At 25.4% G+C, this 22,691-nt stretch overlaps 1 protein-coding gene across 2 annotated transcripts in view; it reads left to right on the top strand.

Annotated features, from left to right (window-relative positions):
* The window catches only part of LOC111636321 (UPF0489 protein C5orf22 homolog), a 150,423-nt gene that overhangs the window by 17,974 nt on the left and 109,758 nt on the right, over positions 1-22,691 (top strand). For both annotated transcript variants that reach the window (XM_023381543.1, XM_023381542.1), the window contains exons 2-3: positions 3,889-4,034; positions 6,093-6,239. In XM_023381543.1, the coding sequence (XP_023237311.1) occupies positions 3,889-4,034; positions 6,093-6,239 (293 nt within the window). The remainder of the gene's footprint in view (positions 1-3,888; positions 4,035-6,092; positions 6,240-22,691) is intronic.

Raw genomic sequence — 22,691 nt, 5'->3', positions numbered from 1 at the left:
ATCGACATTCCATTGGATATCAATTTTTTTTCTGTTTGATCCCGGATGAAGTACAGGAGTCCTATTATTCATCAAAGAAAAAGTTTCATCAGAAGTTTTTTCAAGGTTATTAAACAATAAAATTAGATGTTAATTTAAAAAATAATTAATGACTTAATTAAATATTAAGTTGTGCTAATTTTTTCCTGTTAATCACTTAGAACGTTTTTGTAATAAAATTTCTTTGTTACCGAAATCTTAAGTATGGAAGAGTTACTTTGTTCAATGCATTTGACTGTTTAAATAAATTTATAATTTATTTTAATCACGAGAATGGCGTAAAATAATGCTTTTTCTTGCGGCAAAAATGGCACAAAATAATTCATTATGCCATGTTCTAAATATATTGCATTCAATGTAAAAAAATTTGTAAATAATTTATTTTTATTGTAGCTTAATTAAAAGATTTGATAATTAAGTTTCAAGTTTAAATTCGTTGAAACATGTAAAAAAAAAACATTGGAAACATTATTCAATGTACCCACGACAGTAGATCAATTGGGCTGTTTTCGCGTTTATTTACATTTTGTTTATTGTATGAACATAATTACATCAGTGATTTTATATTATGCAAATCGTCGTCGTTGTATCAATAAAGCAAAATTAAGCATTAAACTTTGTAATTTGAACAAAAGTTCGACTGAAACTGAAAAAACAGTTATTTGAACGACGTTCTCTTCTGTTTACATACTTTTGAAAACTTTGTTAGAATTCGCCATGATCTTAAAGACAAAGATTTCTGTGAATGTTTGAACTCTAGCAATTCGTAAACCATTTTTTTTATTGCGTAAATCTAATTATCAATTGACTTTTCAAATGATAGATCAAGAATTTATTAAAAACGATTTAGTTTTCAGAATAAGGAAACTTGTTCTTGTCGGGCAACAATGCGCAATAAAGACACAATTACGAAGTTTTTGACAAAGAATTTACGTCGAAACAAAAGCGATTTGAAGATTCAGAAGACATTAAATACAGTGCGACAAAAGAATTGATGGCGGTAAATTTAAATGATTTCAAAATACGTTTCTGATACACGCTTTTGTGCAACTTCATATTTTTTTCGAGATTTATTTCGAACAATGTCAGAAGCTGTTTCATTTTAACATGTGTTTTCCTTTAAATTCGTATGGTCTTGAAACTTAATTAATAATTATCAAAACATTGAATTTAAAAATGAAATGTTGATGTAATTAATAAAGATTCTGTAACATTTATTAATTTATTAAAATTTATAAAATTAAAAAAAAATGTTTATCATAAAGACTTTTAATTGAAAATAAAGAATGGAAAACCTGCAAGGAAAACTTTGTTAATGAATTGATTCATTATATTTAAATAATATTTCTTAAAATGTACAGTCAATATACAGTCAATATACAGTCAAACCTCTGAATAACAGTCATTGACGTAAAAAAAGGCTTTATTGAGAGTGGTTATTGCTTCGAAGTTCGACTGTGTATTTATTTAAATTAATCAGATTACAATAGAGTACTGTACGTTTTTTTTAAATGACAGTAGAGATTTTAAGTTTTAATTTGATGATTACCTTTTAAAATATTGGCTTAAGAATTGAAATACTGTACTTCTCTATGTAATACGTCTCTGTAATCCAACAAATGGTAGACGGACTCACAGCAAATTTTCAGTTAGGAACTACAATTTTATTCTCAAAATTAACAAATGCATTTCAGGTTGGTGCAATACATCCCAACTTCTCCTCAGTGCTAATTTTTAAAAATAATAATAAAAATAGTCAGTTCACGACAACAAATATACCAACAGAAAAAATTTTTTCTTACACACTTACTCTTAAAGATAAAAAATTGTGCATGGAACACCAACACAACTATAACACTAACACATTATATAGGCTACTAATATAATATAGTAATACAGCTACCATTAGAAAATTCAACACTAACACATGTTATACATCAATACATCGTAGAGGAATCGTACAAGCTCAAAGATCGCTTGAAATGTTTAATATCATCGGATAACCTCATCACTAAAAAACAAAACTTTTTTATGACTATTTTGTAGAATTAATAATGGTGTATAAAAACAACATACATTACTTACTGTTAAAATATATAGTGATATAAACAGTTTACGAACAATAATTTACAAAAAACCAAGTGAAACCTTAGCACCTTTTTTTTAATCAATCGCAACAGAAAAAAATTTTTTTCTGTTGGTATATTTGTTGTCATGAACTGACTATTTTTGTTTTTATTATTTTTAAACATTAGCACTGAGGAGGGGTCGGGATGTACTGCGCCAACCTGAAATGCATTTGTTAATTTTGAGAATAAAATTTTAGTTCCTAACTGAAAATTTGCTGCGAGTCCGTCTACCATTTGTTGGATTACAGAGACATATTACATAGATATCTAATATACAGCAATCCAGTTATATAGTAAGTTGAAATACTTATTTCCCGAAAATTACAATCTATTGGTTGAAAAGTATTGTTGTGCATCAATAAATTGTTATATAGAAAAAAATAATGGATGCGTTGACTGTTATAGAGACTTTTATTCTATTTTAAATGTTGGTCTACGCTTTTATTAGAATATATTCGTATATATAAATAAACCTACATTTCAAAACATTTTTATTATTTATTTTTTATCATTAAAAGGCCTAGCATTTATAGTTAATCAAGCTCTACTATAAAGGAGCTAGCAGGATCATTTGGCTTAGGTCTCACATGCCGGTTCTTGAAAAAATTTGTTGTAAATTATTCGTTCCATTTTAAGAGAAGAACTTTATTATTTAAAAAAATACAGTATAATACAATATTTTTAGCACAGTTTTGCTAATTTACTAATACACTGGAAGGTCCCAATAGGGTTTGTGGCCCCGAACCTCTCCGTCTCCTATCTCTGCACTTACAGCATATTTGATAAATATTATTATCTGATATATATATATAACTGAATAACCTTTAATTAAAATTGAATAAATTATAATAAATGTTATTTATACATGTAATAATTTGATAATTTAGATATTTTTAAAGTATAATTTTATAACTAAATTAATGTAAAATTTTCTTATTTGAGATGTTTCCGCCAGATGGCGTCGCTGTTATTTTGATGTAGATTAAACGCTAAACATTTTAAATTTTCTTTTACACTAAATACATATTTTAAATTAAATTAATAAAAAATGAAAATATCAGTAACATCAATTAGATATTACTTATTCACATGTTTCGACAATTATTTGTGTACTTTTAGAGCAATAAAATATATTTATTATTGTTAATATATATGTGTGTGTTTTAGATATAAATAGATGTTTAAACATTTTATTATTTAATGATTATAAAATTTTTAAGTTGGAAATTGGAAAATATTTAAAAGATCTTAGATAGAAATGACTAAAAATATCAGACGATAGATGTCGCACGGTGACGTATTTGCCGTACTTGATCGTCCAGTTCGTTACCGGTAGAAACGGTTTTTGTTGATGCTAAATAGGGTAATGACAAAATTATTACTTCTTTCCGGCCAAACAAGGTCACACCTGCCTTTGACAAACCAAAGTTTTACCTCCTTTGTACAAAATGAATTGCAGCTGCTCGATACATTCATTTCTCGATTGAATAATAATTGGTTTGAACGAAAACAATGTCCTTAAAAACATTTGATGTATCTATGATAATTAATTACAGGATATTCAATTATTTTGCCCTGTTTGTTCAACGGAGTATACGCAGATTTCTCTGTAAAATAACAAAAAAATAAAATAAAATAAAGTCACATTATGTATTTTATATTTTGTTAAATGATTAAATAAAATTATAATAAATTTAATTACAATTTTTTTTTTAAATAGGTATTGTATTACATCTATCGCGCTCTTGGATCTAAGACACTACCTTTTGAAAATGGTACCATTATACATTTTGATTCACATCCTGATTTATTGCTACCCAAAGGATTCGATCCTAGTTTGATACGTGATAAAAATTATGTGATGAGGTAAGTGACATCACTGATTAATGTTCAAGTTATTTATTGGAATTGCCTTATGCACTTTCCACATATCACAAATGTATCTATTTTTATTTCCATTTACACAATGTTACAATATTAATACAAAACTCGGCGTTGCTCATTCGTCGACATCTTTCAATTGATGTTTTCAAATTATAAGAGTACGCCAACCTTCTTGATACCAGCAACATAAAATGTAGCCTATAGGCCTGTATAGCAAAAGAGTCATAGACCTTATCCGGGTATTCTCCTTGTTTCAGTGTCGGAATTTTTGTTATCTAACTACAATATATTTTTATTTATTTTATTTAAAGTTTATTTTGCTTCAAGAAATTTATCTAAAGCAACTTAAATATTTGAGTATGCTTCTTATCCAGACAGTTATAAATCTTTCTTAATCTGTTTATATAGTAGATTTGAATTTTTGAAACGTTATTATTCTATGACATGATAAGAATTAAAAATTATATGTTTAAATATATATCAAAACTTCCTTTAGAAGAATAGCCTAAATATAAAACAGATGAAAAACTGATTCACATGATTATAAGAATTTAATAAAGTATCATTATTTTTTTTTCTTTTCTTTCTTCCAAAAAAATAAATGCCTTCAGGCTACATCAGCGGTTAATGTCCGTTGAAATAAATAAGATGAGCTTTAGAAAACAACTCCATAAAAATTTAATATTAAAGAAATTGTATTTAAAATAAAAGTTTTCAATAATTGAGAACAATGATTAGATTTTTCACAATTTTATTTAAGATTATGTTTAGACTGTTGCATGTCAAAACTATATTAATTATAGTAATCCTATGATCACTATGTATCAAGCCATCTCTATTAATAACTCAATTATTTCATCAGCTCGTAAAGAAAAAAATGGAAATTATGAATGTAATTAGTTTCTTTAACTGCATATATATGTCACTGCTTTTTAAATTAAGACAGCGGGACATATCTGAAAAATAATCTAACGAATTCCATCTTCTTATTTTGTTAATAAAGTTCCTTCGTCTAGCAATTAAATATTAATAACATTTAGTTTTATTGTTTACGATCGTATGTAATATCGTAATTCGTTTAGAATATTTTTATCTGTTATTTACATTGTTTTTCGAAGTTAATGAATAGAGTAACCTTGGCATGTGTAGTGGAAACAAAATAAAAAAGGATGTTATGATTATATCAGCCGAATATAGAATATAGATGTAGATCTTAACGAAGGATTCTTATAAGATTCAGTTGTCTCGATGTGATCTTCAGTATGATATAATCAGAAATCGATTTTACTCTACTATTTACCTCTGCAGAATTTCATTCAAATCTTTTTGAATGATCTAACCTATGTAGGATAATAGAAATTATGTTCACAGGAACCTTTTTCCAATGTTGTTATATTAATTAAAGATTTATCTTCATCTATATGTTTATGTTTTGGTATAAAATGACAACAAATTCACTAATTTAAACGTTATATATTTTTAAAATTCCTATTTATTAGGCTGTAGCTAGATTAATTTTTACATTTTGTTTTAATTAATTTAAAATAATCACCGATTGAAACAAAATTAACTCAAATATATCATATTACATATTCGGATATAAATATAATTGTACTAAAAGTTGAACATTTCATGTTCTATTGAGACATATTGTACAATATTCAAATAAAGTAAAGCTGAATTATATATAATTTAAATCTGAGTAATTTATCCCGTATAAATGAAAAAAAAATATTCCTAGTTATGTTTCCTTCTGAATATATTTGGTTTATATTAATCAAATTTTATTCGTAATTAGTAAGTAATTAATAATTTCGTTATATTCGAATTAATTATATCACATTTGTAAAGGAAAACTTAGGGGAAATAAATCTTCTATATCATTTATACATTGGTAATAAATCAAATGATGACTGATTAAAACTTATTATTCTCTATTATTAATGTATAAATGTTTCAGATTCTAAATATTTAACTAATAAAATGATTTAAATACTTGAAATGGTTTTTAAGAATTAACGATTTATTTATTTATTTTAGTGTAGTTAGTATTGAAAATTGGTTGCTTCCACTCTTCTATGCTGGACATTTTGATACATTGATATGGATGAAACCTCCTTGGGCACAGCAAATTCAAGACGGGCGCTATTTATTCGAAATTGGGACAAATCAACATAACGAAGTTAGGTGAGTTCAAATCTATCTATGAAAACATGGCCAATTTATTGGTAGTTCCACGTGGATCACGTTTGGAGGTCTTTTAGGAATGGACACCTGCTGGGAATTTTTTAAAACTCATTCATTAGAAAGACTGCAGGAGTCATTATTTATAAGGACTTTGTCCCGAAGAAATCTTTTTTCATTGCCTGCTAATGAAGCACGAATTCTGGTTATTCCTGGGGGAGATTGTAGCATATTTATTGTTATTAATGTCTTTTTTTTATATTTTTAAAAAGAATAAGTGAATACATACATTTTATGCTTAAGCTTATAATTTTTTAGAATTTATTAATCCGATTTTATTTCTAATTATCTCCTTAAAACAAAAATAATCTATAAATTATTTTACATCAACTTGAATAATGAAGTAATTTTTGAACTATGAGTCAGCATTTCGCCCTACTCTTGAGTGTTATTATTATTAAGAACAATATCCATAATTTAGAAATAATTTATTTTAAAAAAATTCTTAAAATGAGTAGAAAAATAAATTCCTTTTCTTCTAACTTATTTATAATAAAATTATTAATTTAAAAAAAAATTAAAAAAGACGATTCTTTAAAACATAAAAAAATACACATTGCACATTCACATAATTACCAAAACCAACATTAAAAACAAGCTTAAAAAACACTAAGGTAGTGTGTGTTGACCTTTCTTTAGAGACTTCTTAGCTATATTTAAAAATGTTCTCAAAAAATGATTTGGTTATAGATGTAGTTTTCATTACGGAGTCTTCAAACGTCCGGTTATCAGTTTCTGGAACCATCAAGTATATCAACGACAAAAAAAACTTCATGTTTTTAGTCTTCTCGACCGTCCTTAACTTGTAAATGGTGCGGAACGTCCCCTGGTGATCAGTGTCTTAGTAAATTTTACATTTATCCAAAAAAAGTCTCCATCCGGGTTGGTTTCAATTGAAAAATTGAATAAAGACAATCCTTTAAAGGTAAAAACCACAGTGCACATTTACATACTTACCGAAACCAATATTAAATTAAAAAAAAAAAAACACTAAAAACACTAAGTTGGCCTTGACCGTACCTTTAGAGATTGCTTAGTCACTTTGAACTTTCTTTACAGACTTCTTAGCCACCTTGACCTTTCTTTAGAACCTTCTTAGTCAACTATTGGTTCCGATAATTATACGGATGTGCAATGTGGTTTTTACTGTTAAAGGATTGCCTTTTTTAATTTCTTTTTTCTTTTTTTGTAATGGAAGTTTTCTGAACGGAAGCATTTTTTGATAAACGTGAAATTTAGAAAGTATGTGATCATAGGGGACGTTCTGTATCATTTATATTGTTAAAAACGATTGAAGAGTCTACACTCGTCGTTGGCGTACTTGTACTTACTTGGTAGTTCTGAAGACTGATTCGCATGTTTGTTTGAACATTGCATAACGAAATTTTATTCATGACTACATCAGTTTTGTTTTTTATAATTTTTTAAGTATTTTATAGCAGTGGCGCGTTACAGTTTCGTGGGCGCCCAGGCAAATTTGAATTAGGGGGCCCCGTGTACAGTACAGTGTTGACTGTAGACATTTTTATTCGGGAAATTTTTAGGGAATGTTTTTTATAAAGAGTTGGTTTAGGGGCAGACCTCAGGCAATTGCCCTTTTTGCCCATAGCCATTGTTTTAAAGGTAGCTAAGAAGTCTCTGAAGAATGGTTACGTCCATTTTAGTATGTTTTTAGTGTTGGTTCTGATAATTATCAGCACCAACACTAAGTTATATTAAACATATCGTCTTAAAGGATTAACCTTTTTTTTTCATTTTTCAAATGAAAATTGTCTGAAATGTATCAATAGAATTATTAGTGCTTACAAATCAGACTTGAGAACTAAAAATTTTATTATCAAATAAATATTTCACTTCTATAATGAAATTTTATGTTCTGTTTATGATAAGAAAACATCTATTAAACTTAATTTAAGACATAAATAATATTAAAATAATTATTAATATTAGATATGATCCTGTATATCTTCCATTTAATGACAACAGTTTCTTATGAGTTAATAGCAATAATGAATATTGTTAAATATATAATTAATAGGCATAAAAAATTTATAAATATTCTGTATGTAATGCAATAATGTCTGTTATTATTAGTGCTGCGGGTTTATATGCATATCAATGTTTTATAGACCTATTTATATATAATTTTTTTTCAACTAAGCCTTAAAAACTTAAGAAACTTAAACTTGTATGTTATACTCTGGCTAAGATTTGCAAAAGTAATAAGTAAATGCTAAAAATTTTATATAAAATTCATTTATTTTGAAGATAATATTTAAAATGTCAGATTATTAAATGAGTCTATATATATTATTAATATAAATATTTTTTTAGTTCTTAATTTACCAAATAATGCATAATTATAAATTTTTCANATTTTTAATAAATATTTTTCGTTATAAAAAAATTAAGAAAGAAAGAACTGCAATTTTACAACCTTATATAAAATATAAATATAGAATTTCGATAAGGAGAGCTTTTAGAAAAATCACGAAAAATTATCATTCATTTAGTTTTAATGTTAATAAATCACCTTTGAAAAGGGCAATGAATTGCACAGTTTATTGAAATGTTAACATATTATTAAAGAATCTATTTTTAAATCCATATTTAAATTAAAATATTGTATTATTAAGAATTAATCTATATTTTAACTTAAATGCATAGCATATTTGTATTTTATGTTGCTTTCGAAGGGCATTCAATTATGAAAGATATATATATATATATATATATATATATAACCTATTAGTATATGAATATGTTATTATCATAATACTTTTGAAATGCAATAATTTAAGATTAGTATTTAATGAGAAAAAGGAAAATTATATTCTGTAGAAAAATAAAAATATTTTTTTAATTTAATTAACAATTTAAGTGGGAAATGTTTGAAAAATTTCTATAGAGGCATTCTGTAGTATAAGTACAAATTTCTATGATTAGAGTATAGAAGAAATCAGCTTTTACTTCATGCTTCTATTTGAAATATCATTAAAAAGTTTAAAATAGTTTTAGTGGCTAATAGAGTTCGACTAATGGATATTTGGAAATCAAAACTCGTGTTTCATTAAAGACTAATAATAGGTTAAGCAGTTATTGCCAGGTGTATATGATAAAAGAAATCGGATGCAAGCTGACCATCAATTTACCTTCATTTAAGGTAGTTATATAATCCGGAGATTTGATATGGCAGGGCTTAATGAAATAACAATAGCCCCGAAGCCAATAGTTTTCATAACAAGAGTTGTTAAAGAACAAACCAGAACGATTAGGACTTATTTCCGTTGTAGGTAATTAACTGAGATAATGACCCGAATTTCTATTCTCAACCATTGTTTTATAATTAAGTGTCTCTTGTAGAGCAGTATATATATGGTGCAGATCTTGTTTTTAATGTAAAAGAGACAATCGAACAATTATAATGCCGATCCGCATGCTAATGATTATCCCAACTAATCAGATATGTCTGCCTGTGCTAATGCTCAAATTAAGTTATTCGATTATTGAAATTCATTTTTAATGTAACGTTTCGGTTAATTGATATATATTATTAAATGTAAATGATTAAGTAGTGTATAATGATTAAACACATTAGGCCTATCTAGAATATAATTTATATCGTGATAATTACATTTGAAAAATGCTTTGATTTGATTTGACTTCACATTAATAATATGAATCCTGTTTACGTGTTCTTGGAGTGAAAGAACACTTAGTAATGGCTTAATTTCATTGTTCGTTCGAATATAAATCACATATTATAGTAAATCATTTTAATATGAATTCTTACTGAGAAAAAGCGAAATTATATCAAGGTAAGGCAACATGTTCAGTAAACCATTCAGTTCTATCTATCATCTGTTTTTTTCTTCTTTATTTATCTTTTCACAAAAGACATGGTTCGGAATCATTGCAGTTCGAAAATGCAGGTTTAAGTTCTCACAAAACGCTCACTGAAGCAAAACTATCATTCACCGGAGGCATAGAATAGCATCACAAATGAGAACAATAGAGTGACAGGGATATATCAATCACATATAATGAAGATCCTAGACATACCCCCAGAATTTGGGAGGTACAGAAAGTTAGTTAATTGGCACACCCCCACCTGTTTATCCATTAAATCTAACTGTTGATTAACTGAATCATGAGTATCTCTTCAGTCCCCGCCCTTTATAGATACTGTAGATCATTGTAAGCATGATCTTGACAAATATAAGGATTCCCATGTGACCCATGGGCCATGCCTAACAAGCTGTGGTCACATAGGTGACGGCAATTGCTGGAGACATGTCACACGTCATCACCACATGTCATTTAACTTCCTGTTCTTTGTGATCATTTAATTCGTCAGCAGTTGAAGGAAAGTATGAAACAACTATAACTCGACGAAATTGTTTCGTTAATTTGACTCAGGTGGAGAATAAATGTTCGGTTGACATTCCGTTTCAACTCAAGGTCAACACACCTCGATGCTGATGGTGCAACGAGAGAGGACGAAACCCTAAGGGTAGATGAACAACCCTGAACTCGCGCACATATAACAACACAACATACTCAGGGTCGTTGTACTCTCTTTTTAATGAATTTATTTCCCTCGAAAATTTGCTATTTATACCCGTCTGTTATCATACTATAAACTTAAAATTACCTTTAAAAAGAAATCAAAGATTAGACTGTACTTCGATTTAAAAACATTATCTCTATTTATATTCCTAACACGTATTCTACTTATTTCGATTCCTTTTCAAATCTAAAATGTTACGCCCAATAATCACGTGATCCGATGACTCGCTGGTTGACAGTTGCTGACAATCTAAAACTCTCCTTTCATTGGTCGGTATTCGGTTCCAGTGACTTGTTATGACGTCATTATGATGTGAAGGTTTTTTTACGGGGTTATGATTTGAAATCGTACTATCAAATTCAAAATCATGAAACATCTTTTCATTCTAGTAGCCTAAAGACTAAAAAATAAATAAATAAATAAATATTTTTGTTTATATGTTTTTTTTTAACTTTCATTTATCCATGATTACTTTATTAATCGCTTGATCGGGTCAACGAACTTCGAAAGATTTAAATATTTTAATGAGATTATTAAACTTAATTGCATCAACACTGAGATAAGAATTGTGACTTGAAAATTTTCATTATGTTTAAATAAAAGAGAAACAGTTCGTATTTACTCTTATACTAGTAAATTTTAATCTATAGACTATACAGGCTTGCACTCTACACGTTTATAGTATTTAATATATTTTAAATGTTTACTATAAATAGAATACTATTCTAAACTAAGGGAAAATTTTTTTAAATTTCAGATAAAATTATTATAACTTGATTTTGATATACTCTATCTGCTCTTGTCACCGGAATAATTGGTATATTTCGTGAAATTTTTGCCTTGTAAACCTTTGTAAATTAGCATTTTCAGTTATATTCCTCTCCATAGTACTTTTTAAGTCGCGTACTATATAATGTTAGTGTGTTGAAATTTTTCGGAATTTATTAATAGCTGTACTGTAGTTGCATTTTCATCATATATTGTCATTAGTCACGCAATAGAGCAGACGTCTTGTAAAAGCAAATAGCATTCTTTATTATAACATTTACTTTTGAAAATGATATGACTCGGGTTTGTCAAGTGAATTTACTATTACGAATTAACTTAAGTCTCCTTTCTTTCCCCTGTAACTTGATCACAAAACAGAAATATAAGCCTATACTTAATATCTGCACGTTTGCTATTTGGATGATATCATATAATAAAAACACGTTTTGTGAATCACTGGAAACGTAATGATTCATATATTAAACATGCTAATAAATAACGTGATTCATTTTACATGACCGCGTAATAATAAATATGACATTGAACTATACTATAATGCAATTTATATAAAGATATGTGTATTCAAACACGTAATGGAATATATTGTATTCAGTGAACTCATTGAACTTAAAATTATATACTTTAAATAGTATCCAAGTTATATTGAGTAAAATATGATTATTCTAAGATTTATTTTTACTCGAGAAGAATGATTACAATGAAATGCTTTTATAATTATTTAACAATTTTTTATATAAGTTGTACAGCTTTTTAAACTAAACAAGAGCTATTTAAGTAAAATTAAAATAAAAAAATTACTTTTTAAGTATTTAAGATTTAAAATTTTATACTGAAATAAAATTTTAGTGTTAATTCAGTAGAAATCATCGAAATTATCTATCATAATTTTCTTAATATTATTGTTAAATTTATTTGTTTATTTGTTAATTTTATCATTAAAAACACAAATAACACTATGTTTTTAACAGTAAGTTATTTACTAGATAAATTACAATAAATTTTGTAATTATTTCTTACAAAACCAATTTCTTTATTTCTTTGATTTAATTATAAAAAATATTTTCTATATTTTTCAATAGTGATTCAATCAGTAAATTCCCATTATTAACAATGTGTTGAAAGTTTCTATTGATGACTAAACCTCAGACCATATTAAAATTAAGAATAAATGAAGATTTAACATTTATATTTTTAAAATAAAAATAGACAAAAAATAAAGAAACTAATATTAATATAACAAAATCATGAGTTATATTTACTCAAAATTTATTTTTTTATTTTATTTTTATTATAGATATTTCTGTAATGTAAATATAATTCTATAAATAAATATTAAATAAATAAATATATATATATCTAGACAAAATAAAAATATGTTATTACTTGAAAATTTGTTCAATCTAGGATTAAGCAATTCATTGTCCAGAATTTGTGTTTGAATACTGAATTGTTTGAATTGGGAACAGTTTGAGTATCAAGATACAGCTGTATTAAATGATTACTTACCTACAAAATTAATAATACACTTATGTAAAAATGTTCAAACAAACTTTACTAAATATGAAGATTAAGCTATAANAGTGTTTTTATATATATGCAGAGAGAATAAAGTTATATATGACTTTATATATTTTTTGATGGTATTTTTGCCTTAAAATACCGTAAATCACGGTGTATATAGAATTAAAATTGGAATTACCGCATTCTACTCTACATTGCAACATTTTTTTTATAATTCTTAAATTTATATCTACGTTAAATATTATTATTTAAATCCTTTATCAGTATTCATTTCGATCCTAGTAACATATAGGAGAATTAAATCGTCTGATTTATATAACTTTATAAATTTTACAAACCGGAATTATACATTAATTTCTATATGCTAAAATTATTTCTTAACTTAATAATTTCATTTCTAGTTTTACTGTTTGTAATAAAGCATAAATTATAATAAAATATTACTTGGTCCATTTCTCAAAAATTATGAATCTGGAACCGCTTGTAAGCTTTTAATCTTGAATTTCAATAACAGATGTAACAATTGGTTTTAAACAAATAAAAAGTATCAATAATTTTAATAACTTCTAAGGGCTTAAACAAAAAAAAAAAAAACAAAAAAAACTGCTTAAAATATACGATTAAATATATTTAATAATTCGTTCTTTTAATAAATAACCCATTATTAAGGATTTTTCCACAATTCTCATATATTAGATCACGATCTCTAAATAGAATTATTTTTGAATAAATTTCCTATAATCAATATAGTATTTTATAATCCGGTCTATACTTAGTTCTGACAAAAAAAGATGTTTCAATTTTTCTGTAGTGTTTTCAATCTCCCTTACCTCTCAAACTGACCTTAGGAAACATAGGGTTAAGAAACATCACGGAGAAAACTGAAAACTTAATTTGTGTCCATCCGTCATTCACTACGAATAGTCAGTCACATAAGGATGGCGCCCTGTCATTACCATTGAATCATTAGCATAAAAAATATTTCAGTTTCCTTTAGTAGCTAGCTGTACAGGGATTTTTATACACCATGTTGTTTTTACCGTGATTCTAGCTTCCAGGATTTTAAATCTACATTCATTTTTAAGTGTAATTAAATATATAGTTCGTTTATTTAATTATATCTATGCAATTGTTAAGAGTACATTAATGCTTGCCAAGTATTTACACTAATTAATGCCGATATATTTTTTGTTTTATTTATATATTTATCTACGAATTGTACGCGAGCTTGATATTGTTGCCAAATATCGTATCTAAATTCACATATCTCATTCATGTAGGCCTATACATCTACTTTATTGATCTAGCTCGACCCTGAATTATTAATATGAATGAAAGTACCCCAAATTAAGAGATAGTAAGATATTCGGAATTAAATATTCAATATTCAAATTTCATTCGTAGAATTTTAACATACACCATAACCCATTCATCTTAATTTTTACATAGTGTAGCAATTAGTTTTAGTTAGGCACTTAACATAAAATAATAATTTTCGTTTGTTAATAAAACTGATTAGAAATCTATTAATCTGTAATGAATTAAAAATTTTATTATCCTTTTATTTTGTTATTGTTATCTTAGCTTATGTTACAGAATAAAACTGATGTTAATTAAAACAAAATAAGGTTAGTCCGTATAGAAAAACACTTCTCATAAGCTTATAGAAGGATTTAAAAGATTATTTTATCTTATTTATACATTAATTAGATTTAAATCTTTATATTCCAGAGATTGTATGACATATTTTAGCACAGTTTAATATTATTATATACATTTATTAATTTAATTTACATAAAGGAGTTAATCATATCAATACACAGAATCAGAAGGTAAAGCTCCAGACCTTCCTTTTGATTCTGTATGTTGATTTATGGAAAATTATATTTTTCATCTTAATAAAATAATATACTTGATTCATGTAATATATTATTATATTTAAACATTTAAAAAATTAGTATTTTCTATTATATATATTTCAAAAATTTAGGAATTTCTNTTTTTTATATTTCATGATAATTTTTTAAAATAAAATATAACTGATCAGTACTTATTTAAGTTTTATTTACAAAATTATGTTAATGTTTAAAGTATAAAACTAAGTTTACTTTCACGAATAATAATTTACGAAGATGTGTCATTTAAATTCTACACTAAAATACAATAAAAGTACTGTACATTGTATTATGCTTTAATTTATATAAAATAATTAAAATGACGAATTATGGATAAATAATTTTTGTAATTTTGTATTTGTTAAGTGTTAAGTCAAAGGCCGATCTAATTTTATTAAAAATTTAAAGATATTAAGATTCCTTTCACCTAAAAATCTTTTTTATAATCAAAATTAAAGGATGCCTTTATTAAATAACGAATCACTCAGCTATAATATTTAATTAAATTTAAATTTATGCTATCTTTGTATAAGTTAATTGTCTAAAAGTAATTTTCTAAACATACTGAAGAAGGCTTGAAAGTTATTATTGTTATGTGTCTAAAAATCGTTTTATAGGATAAGAATAAAAGATTTATATTAATATGAGAATTATAACAGTTATGTGACATAGCATACACTTGATTTCTAATAATATATGTTGTTTTCTAATTTGTGAAATATAAAGTTTTGCTTATATGATCACCTTTACTTTAATCCATTAATTAACTATATAAGTTAGGCCTATATTGTGAAGTGTATAATCTGTTAATTAAATACTATATTAATGCAAGAGAAATAATCATTGCATACATGTTTTCCCATTTTAGTCTAATGATATATAATGTTACTTATATAGTAAAATGTATACAGTAATATGCAGAAAGACAATTTTAAATAATTGATTTTTAAAGAAAAATAAGGATAATTATTTTCTGAGGTAATTGATTTTTGGTTTTCCGTTTAAATGTTAATAATAAGTCTAAATTATGTATTCGAATAAAATATTATTATACATAATATAATTTTTTTAAATTTTAAAACAATAAAAAGTGTAAATAATTTAATTTTATGCATTGTTTAACATACAAGGAATGCTCATCCTGACTCAATAATATATCATTTTATGAAGCAACAGTAGGATTCTGAGCCAAAAATCTGAATCGTATTATTGTTTTGATTCATTTCTAAACAATTTTCTTGTTCACAGACTTGAAAATTTAGCTTAAATCTCAAAAATAGTTTTCATACTTTATTACTTTCTTATCATTTTATTGAATTCCATTATCTAAACTTGGAAAGTATATCGATCCTATTTTAATATGATCGAAAAGCATCATGATCATATTTTTAGGTTCTGTTATTTTAATGTACGGGTCCAATATTCTCATATAAGTTATTATAGATTCTTACATCTCATTACAATATTACTTTTGGAATTATATTTTCTTTTTTATATAATTTTATTGGATTGCTTTTATAAATAGTCGAGGATAATGATATTTTATGCTATTTTATAGAAGTAATACACTTTAAAATTAAAATATTAGCTTTATTATGAAGTTTATCTTTTTAAAAAATGATAAAAATTCTTTTTTTAATTTGAATTTAAAAAATTTAATTTTTATAATTTGTTCTAAATTAGATTATAATTAAATATAACGTTGAGTGTAGAGAGTTTTGTTTTTAAAATATGCTAACTTGTTCATTATTTGTAGCTCTGACGCTTAAAGTTTCTTAGTAATTATTAAAAAATTTGAAACATATTAATAATCATCTTTTGAATTAGTAACTTTAAAAGAATTTTATCATTTTCGTTTAATTGGATTTAAAGTTTAACGTACAGGTGTGTGCAGGTGCGAAATACCTCAAACTTATTACCAGCAGGTGGTGAAGTAAAGGTGCTATAATTTGGGTGGGAATAACGAGGGAGAGAGGAAGTGGCACCCAAATTCTCGCTTTAACACGTGACTATCAAATATATAACTAAAAAGACACGAAAAAAAGAAAAAAATTACAGTAGTTGAAGGTTATAAGTAGAACATAGAAATCAGTCTTGAGGGAAAGCTATTTTTACAGGGTGAGAATTATTTTTATTTCTATATAATTAACATATTAAAATTAAAAATATTCAAATTTTTATGATTATGTAAGAAAAATCTTCCTCGGAATTAACAATTTAATGTTAATTAAATGAATTTTAATTCATTTTTAAATTTCGATATCAGATTTATTTGATCGTATTATCGGATTTAGAGATTTCCCGGAAATGCAATCTTAATTACGATTACTCTTTCACATATTATTCTTATATCTGTTAAATCTGTTTATCAAACATTTACCTTTAGACATTTGATTATCTGTTAAAAATCGTTTTGCCCTGAGCATATTTATGAAACTTCGTAGACACGTATAAGAATAAAGTTTTTGTTATTCCAGGAAAGAGGTTCTTCACACTAGAATTTTTTATTATTATTATTTTTATTTTTTGTTCGCTTTATTGTATTGTGAAAACAAATTAAACGATCGTATATTTATGCCTAAAGGCTAAAAATAATAAATCTTTAGTTTAGTAATTGTGAAAGTCAAATTAGATGCTTTTCGGATCAATCACTAACCAAGATCCAGGAAGCATCTGAATATTAAAGAAAAATGTCAAACTGTTAGTATAACTTAGCTTAAGGCATATTTGAAAATATTTATTAAAAAAAATAGAGCTGTCTTGGCGATATAAATAGAAAAATTACAAATAAGTTCTACACTAAGCAAGCTGCTATCTCATATCATAACATGTTTTAACACAATAAAACCATAATAATTTATTACAAATTGAACTATGAAAATATTTTTACTCAGGTTGATTCGATCACATTCAACAGATGTAAACAATGTAACGTGTCACATATATCCAACAGGTGGTGTAACACCTACCTTACGTGATCTCAGGCTATTTTAAAATATTACCTTGCCTGTTATTTGGTCATTAAGCTTCTTTTTAGTATTAGCCGCCGCCGTTCAAATTCTTTTTATTTTTGTTTGGTTAACAAGTAGAACAGGTAAGCAGCTTGTTTAATGTAATAGTTTCTAGCTTAAATTCAAATTCGCAAATGTTGTTACTCTTAGTTTTGTGTTTATAAAAAAATTTTTCTGCAACTAATACCCGTTTATAAAATTTTCCACGTTAAATTGTTAATTTTTAATGTTTGAGAATTTCACATAGGCTTAATTTAAACTCCAAATTTTGATATTTGTTGCCTTTCACGAATATCCGTTTGAATATTGCTCGAATATCTTAAAGTATAAACCTTTAAAAAACGATTAAAATTTTTTATATTTCATGATAATTTTTTAAAATAAAATATAACTGATCAGTACTTATTTAAGTTTTATTTACAAAATTATGTTAATGTTTAAAGTATAAAACTAAGTTTACTTTCACGAATAATAATTTACGAAGATGTGTCATTTAAATTCTACACTAAAATACAATAAAAGTACTGTACATTGTATTATGCTTTAATTTATATAAAATAATTAAAATGACGAATTATGGATAAATAATTTTTGTAATTTTGTATTTGTTAAGTGTTAAGTCAAAGGCCGATCTAATTTTATTAAAAATTTAAAGATATTAAGATTCCTTTCACCTAAAAATCTTTTTTATAATCAAAATTAAAGGATGCCTTTATTAAATAACGAATCACTCAGCTATAATATTTAATTAAATTTAAATTTATGCTATCTTTGTATAAGTTAATTGTCTAAAAGTAATTTTCTAAACATACTGAAGAAGGCTTGAAAGTTATTATTGTTATGTGTCTAAAAATCGTTTTATAGGATAAGAATAAAAGATTTATATTAATATGAGAATTATAACAGTTATGTGACATAGCATACACTTGATTTCTAATAATATATGTTGTTTTCTAATTTGTGAAATATAAAGTTTTGCTTATATGATCACCTTTACTTTAATCCATTAATTAACTATATAAGTTAGGCCTATATTGTGAAGTGTATAATCTGTTAATTAAATACTATATTAATGCAAGAGAAATAATCATTGCATACATGTTTTCCCATTTTAGTCTAATGATATATAATGTTACTTATATAGTAAAATGTATACAGTAATATGCAGAAAGACAATTTTAAATAATTGATTTTTAAAGAAAAATAAGGATAATTATTTTCTGAGGTAATTGATTTTTGGTTTAATTAATAACAACTGATTTACATATTTTTTATTAATTCATTTTCTTTATATATTCATTATTTGATGCATTTACAAAAGTAATCTTGTACTGTCTTGTCACTATTAGTGATATCTCATCTTAATATAATTGTTTGTAATTTATGATTTACAATATTATTTTTAAAAATTATTTTGATCTGTACATCATTGGCTTTAGTTATCATGCCAAATTTCATGGGAAAAAAAACTAATCGAATCTTCACAAATTGAAGAATTCTCTTTAAAATCTTGTTTTTTTCATTGTTGTTGCTGATTTTAATTATATTCACAAAGAAATTGATTTTTTAAATATAAATTTGAAATTTATGTGCTGTATGATGCAACTTAGGCTCAACCATTTTTCTATTAAAATTTTGTTTCTCAACTCTGAAATCTTGTTCTATCAGTGCTTTCGCAGTCTTATATACAAAATAGATAATTTTATGAACTGATATTATTTTGAATATTTAATAATTATTATTCGAAATAAGAAAATAATTCAATTATCTTTCGAAACTATCAATAATCTGTGACATTAACAGATTATTGATAGTTTTTATTTTTTTAAAAGACCCTTTTCCTTTAAGTTACTACTATTATTTTTAAGTTTTATACAGAACAGACCGTAATTTTTTGAATAAATGCTGTTTTTTAATCTATCCGTAATAAATAATATAGAAATAAGGAATGTGAGAACTAATTATTAGCGATTTACTATATCAACTCGGCGCTAGTGTACTAAATTTAAAAAAGAAAAACCTAAAGTTTTATAAAGGAAAAATCATAATTATTGCTCAGAAAAGAAGTTAAAAATTGTCACGCTTCATAATAAAACGTAAAAATGAAGCAACAGTTTGCCGGGCGAGAGCTATGGTGAACTAAATTCACCTGAAAATGAGCGAGTGACTGGGAGTTTTATCTCACCTCGTGCTGCTGATAATACATCAATTTGTAACTGGTAGAATTTTGACAATGGGCGCACTTAATGGAGATCTCCGAGTACGCATTTTTACTAAGATTCTTACTAACCCGCTGACGTCAAAGACATCCGGCTATACGCCAGAAACTTGTTCATAGCGCAACTGCTTACTTACAGGAACGTAAGCGTCTATTTATCAGTGTTTATGATTGGTCCGACTGTCTTTCTGTTGCGTATCTTCTCGTTACTCGTGTCTTGTGAATAGATGTACAGTACAGTACACTATGATTTTCATTCTTTTACGTGTACTTGAATTTGTTCTTATTGTACTTAATATACTAATGATAGAATCTTTGCTATACATTTTGCATGGTTGCTGCGATTCATTGTAGATAAATGGATCGACAGAAATCTATCTTAGAATTATATTTTCGGAATTGAAAAGAGTAAATAATAAAATATTTTATGGACGTTTGTTTTATGAAAATTAAGTACGCATTATTATATTAGAATGATTTTTATATTCTTATGGTAATAAGTCGCTATGTCGTAACCAAGTTTAAATATCATTATGTGAATATCAATATATTTTTAAAATCAATTTATTAGTTATATAAAACCGAAATGTTCTAGTTTAATTAAGAGCATGTAAGTGTAACCAATAAAATGTTATCATGTTTATACATCAGCTTTGTTACTAAAGCAATGGTTATAAATATATTATACGCTTTACTCTTAGCATTGAAATGACATATAGTTAAATAAATTTATTCGTAAAATGAAAATACAATTATATACTTCTTATTGCTTTAGTAATAAAGCTGATCTATAAACATGATAACTTTTTATTAGTCAAACTTACATGTTCCTAATTAAACTAAAAGATTTTGGTCGTATAAAACTAATAAATTGATTTTACAAAACTATTTAGCTTTTAAACAATCAGAATGTATTGTCATCTCATAATAATATTTAAACTCTTTGAGACATTGTGGAATTTTTAACCAAAGAAACCAAAACACTGAACAAAAACTAAATGGAACAAGTCATCAACACAAGAACATGACAATGATTAGAGTAATGTAGACCTAAAAGCAACTTTAATAATAATAATAATAATAATAATAATAAACGTTTTATGTTCATAAAATACTCATATTATTATTATACTTAAAATATAACTTAAGTACGCTTTCTATTGATATTTTGATTCATTTTTTTCAATCATAAGTTTGAAAATAAAAGTGTCATTTTATAATTTTTAACTAAATTGTATTTTATTTTCAAAATTATTATTCATATAATCATTATTTTAATATTATTTTGTAAATGTTTAAAATACAGTAATACTTTATTTCCAGAATGTTTTTATTTATTTATTTATTAAATTTTCCTATATTAATTTTGTTATATCTTTTAACCCACACTCTTCTGTTAATGAAATTCATTATACAATATTATCAGATATATACTTAGGAAAATAAATGTTACTTTCCAGACAGACATGTGATTTCTTATATAAATATAAGAAATATTAATATTTTACAAATTAAGTCATACATTAAGTTCAATTTATATTTATTAGCACTGCTAATACACTAAAGTATAACATATAGAATGTAAATAATTAAATATTATTTTATAGAGTACTTGAAACTTTTTCAGTTCATGTATAGATAAATCTTTGTATTTAGTAGTAGTTATTTAAGATTTACATTTTAATTTTTTGTGTTTTGTATTACTTCAACTCTACAGGTTGCTACCTTAATAGCTTGAATAAATTTCTATTTATTTATGTTATTAATTTTAATAATTTCTTTTATATTATTCTATTATTATAGCTTTTAAATGTATATGTTTACAAAAGTAACTATCAATTAGAAATTTGAGTTTTACTTTTACTCTTTATAGGAACTTGTAAATCTAACTTTTTTAGTAATTGTTTTAATATTTCCGTTCAGGAAAATCATGAAGATTTGACCTAGATGCTTTTATTTTATTTTATTTTTTCGGAGGCTACAGAGTCGCTACATTATACAGCATACAGGCAATACAGTATAACAAATCAAACACAACCTTTTGTCTGGATTAACTTATTCGAATTTAGATGTTGTTACAACACGCTATTGCGCATGTTATACTATTATTTTGGATATTTTATGCGTTCAGGAAGACATTAAGACAGTTCGATGCACGTTTGAAAAATTTTAGCTGCTTTCTAGGCGTTAAAATTCAAATCCGTTGATACAAATTATAAGATAAAGAAAATTCTAAATAAAATATTATAATATATTTAAACAGAAAAGATTTTGTATAAAGTTTTTTTCCAGTAGTTTATAAGTTCAGAATTATTTCAACTGTTTAAAATTTTTTAGCTTATGCTTAATTATATAATTTTTCTTTTTAATTTATAATAATAATAATAATTA

This window comes from Centruroides sculpturatus, unplaced genomic scaffold (genome assembly GCF_000671375.1).
Source record: "Centruroides sculpturatus isolate CEXI.00-Female unplaced genomic scaffold, Cexi_2.0 scaffold1051, whole genome shotgun sequence".
In the NCBI taxonomy this organism is placed as follows: Eukaryota; Metazoa; Arthropoda; class Arachnida; order Scorpiones; family Buthidae; genus Centruroides; species Centruroides sculpturatus.
Note: the sequence above shows the minus strand (reverse complement) of the source record. Positions and strands in the feature narration are given on the sequence as shown.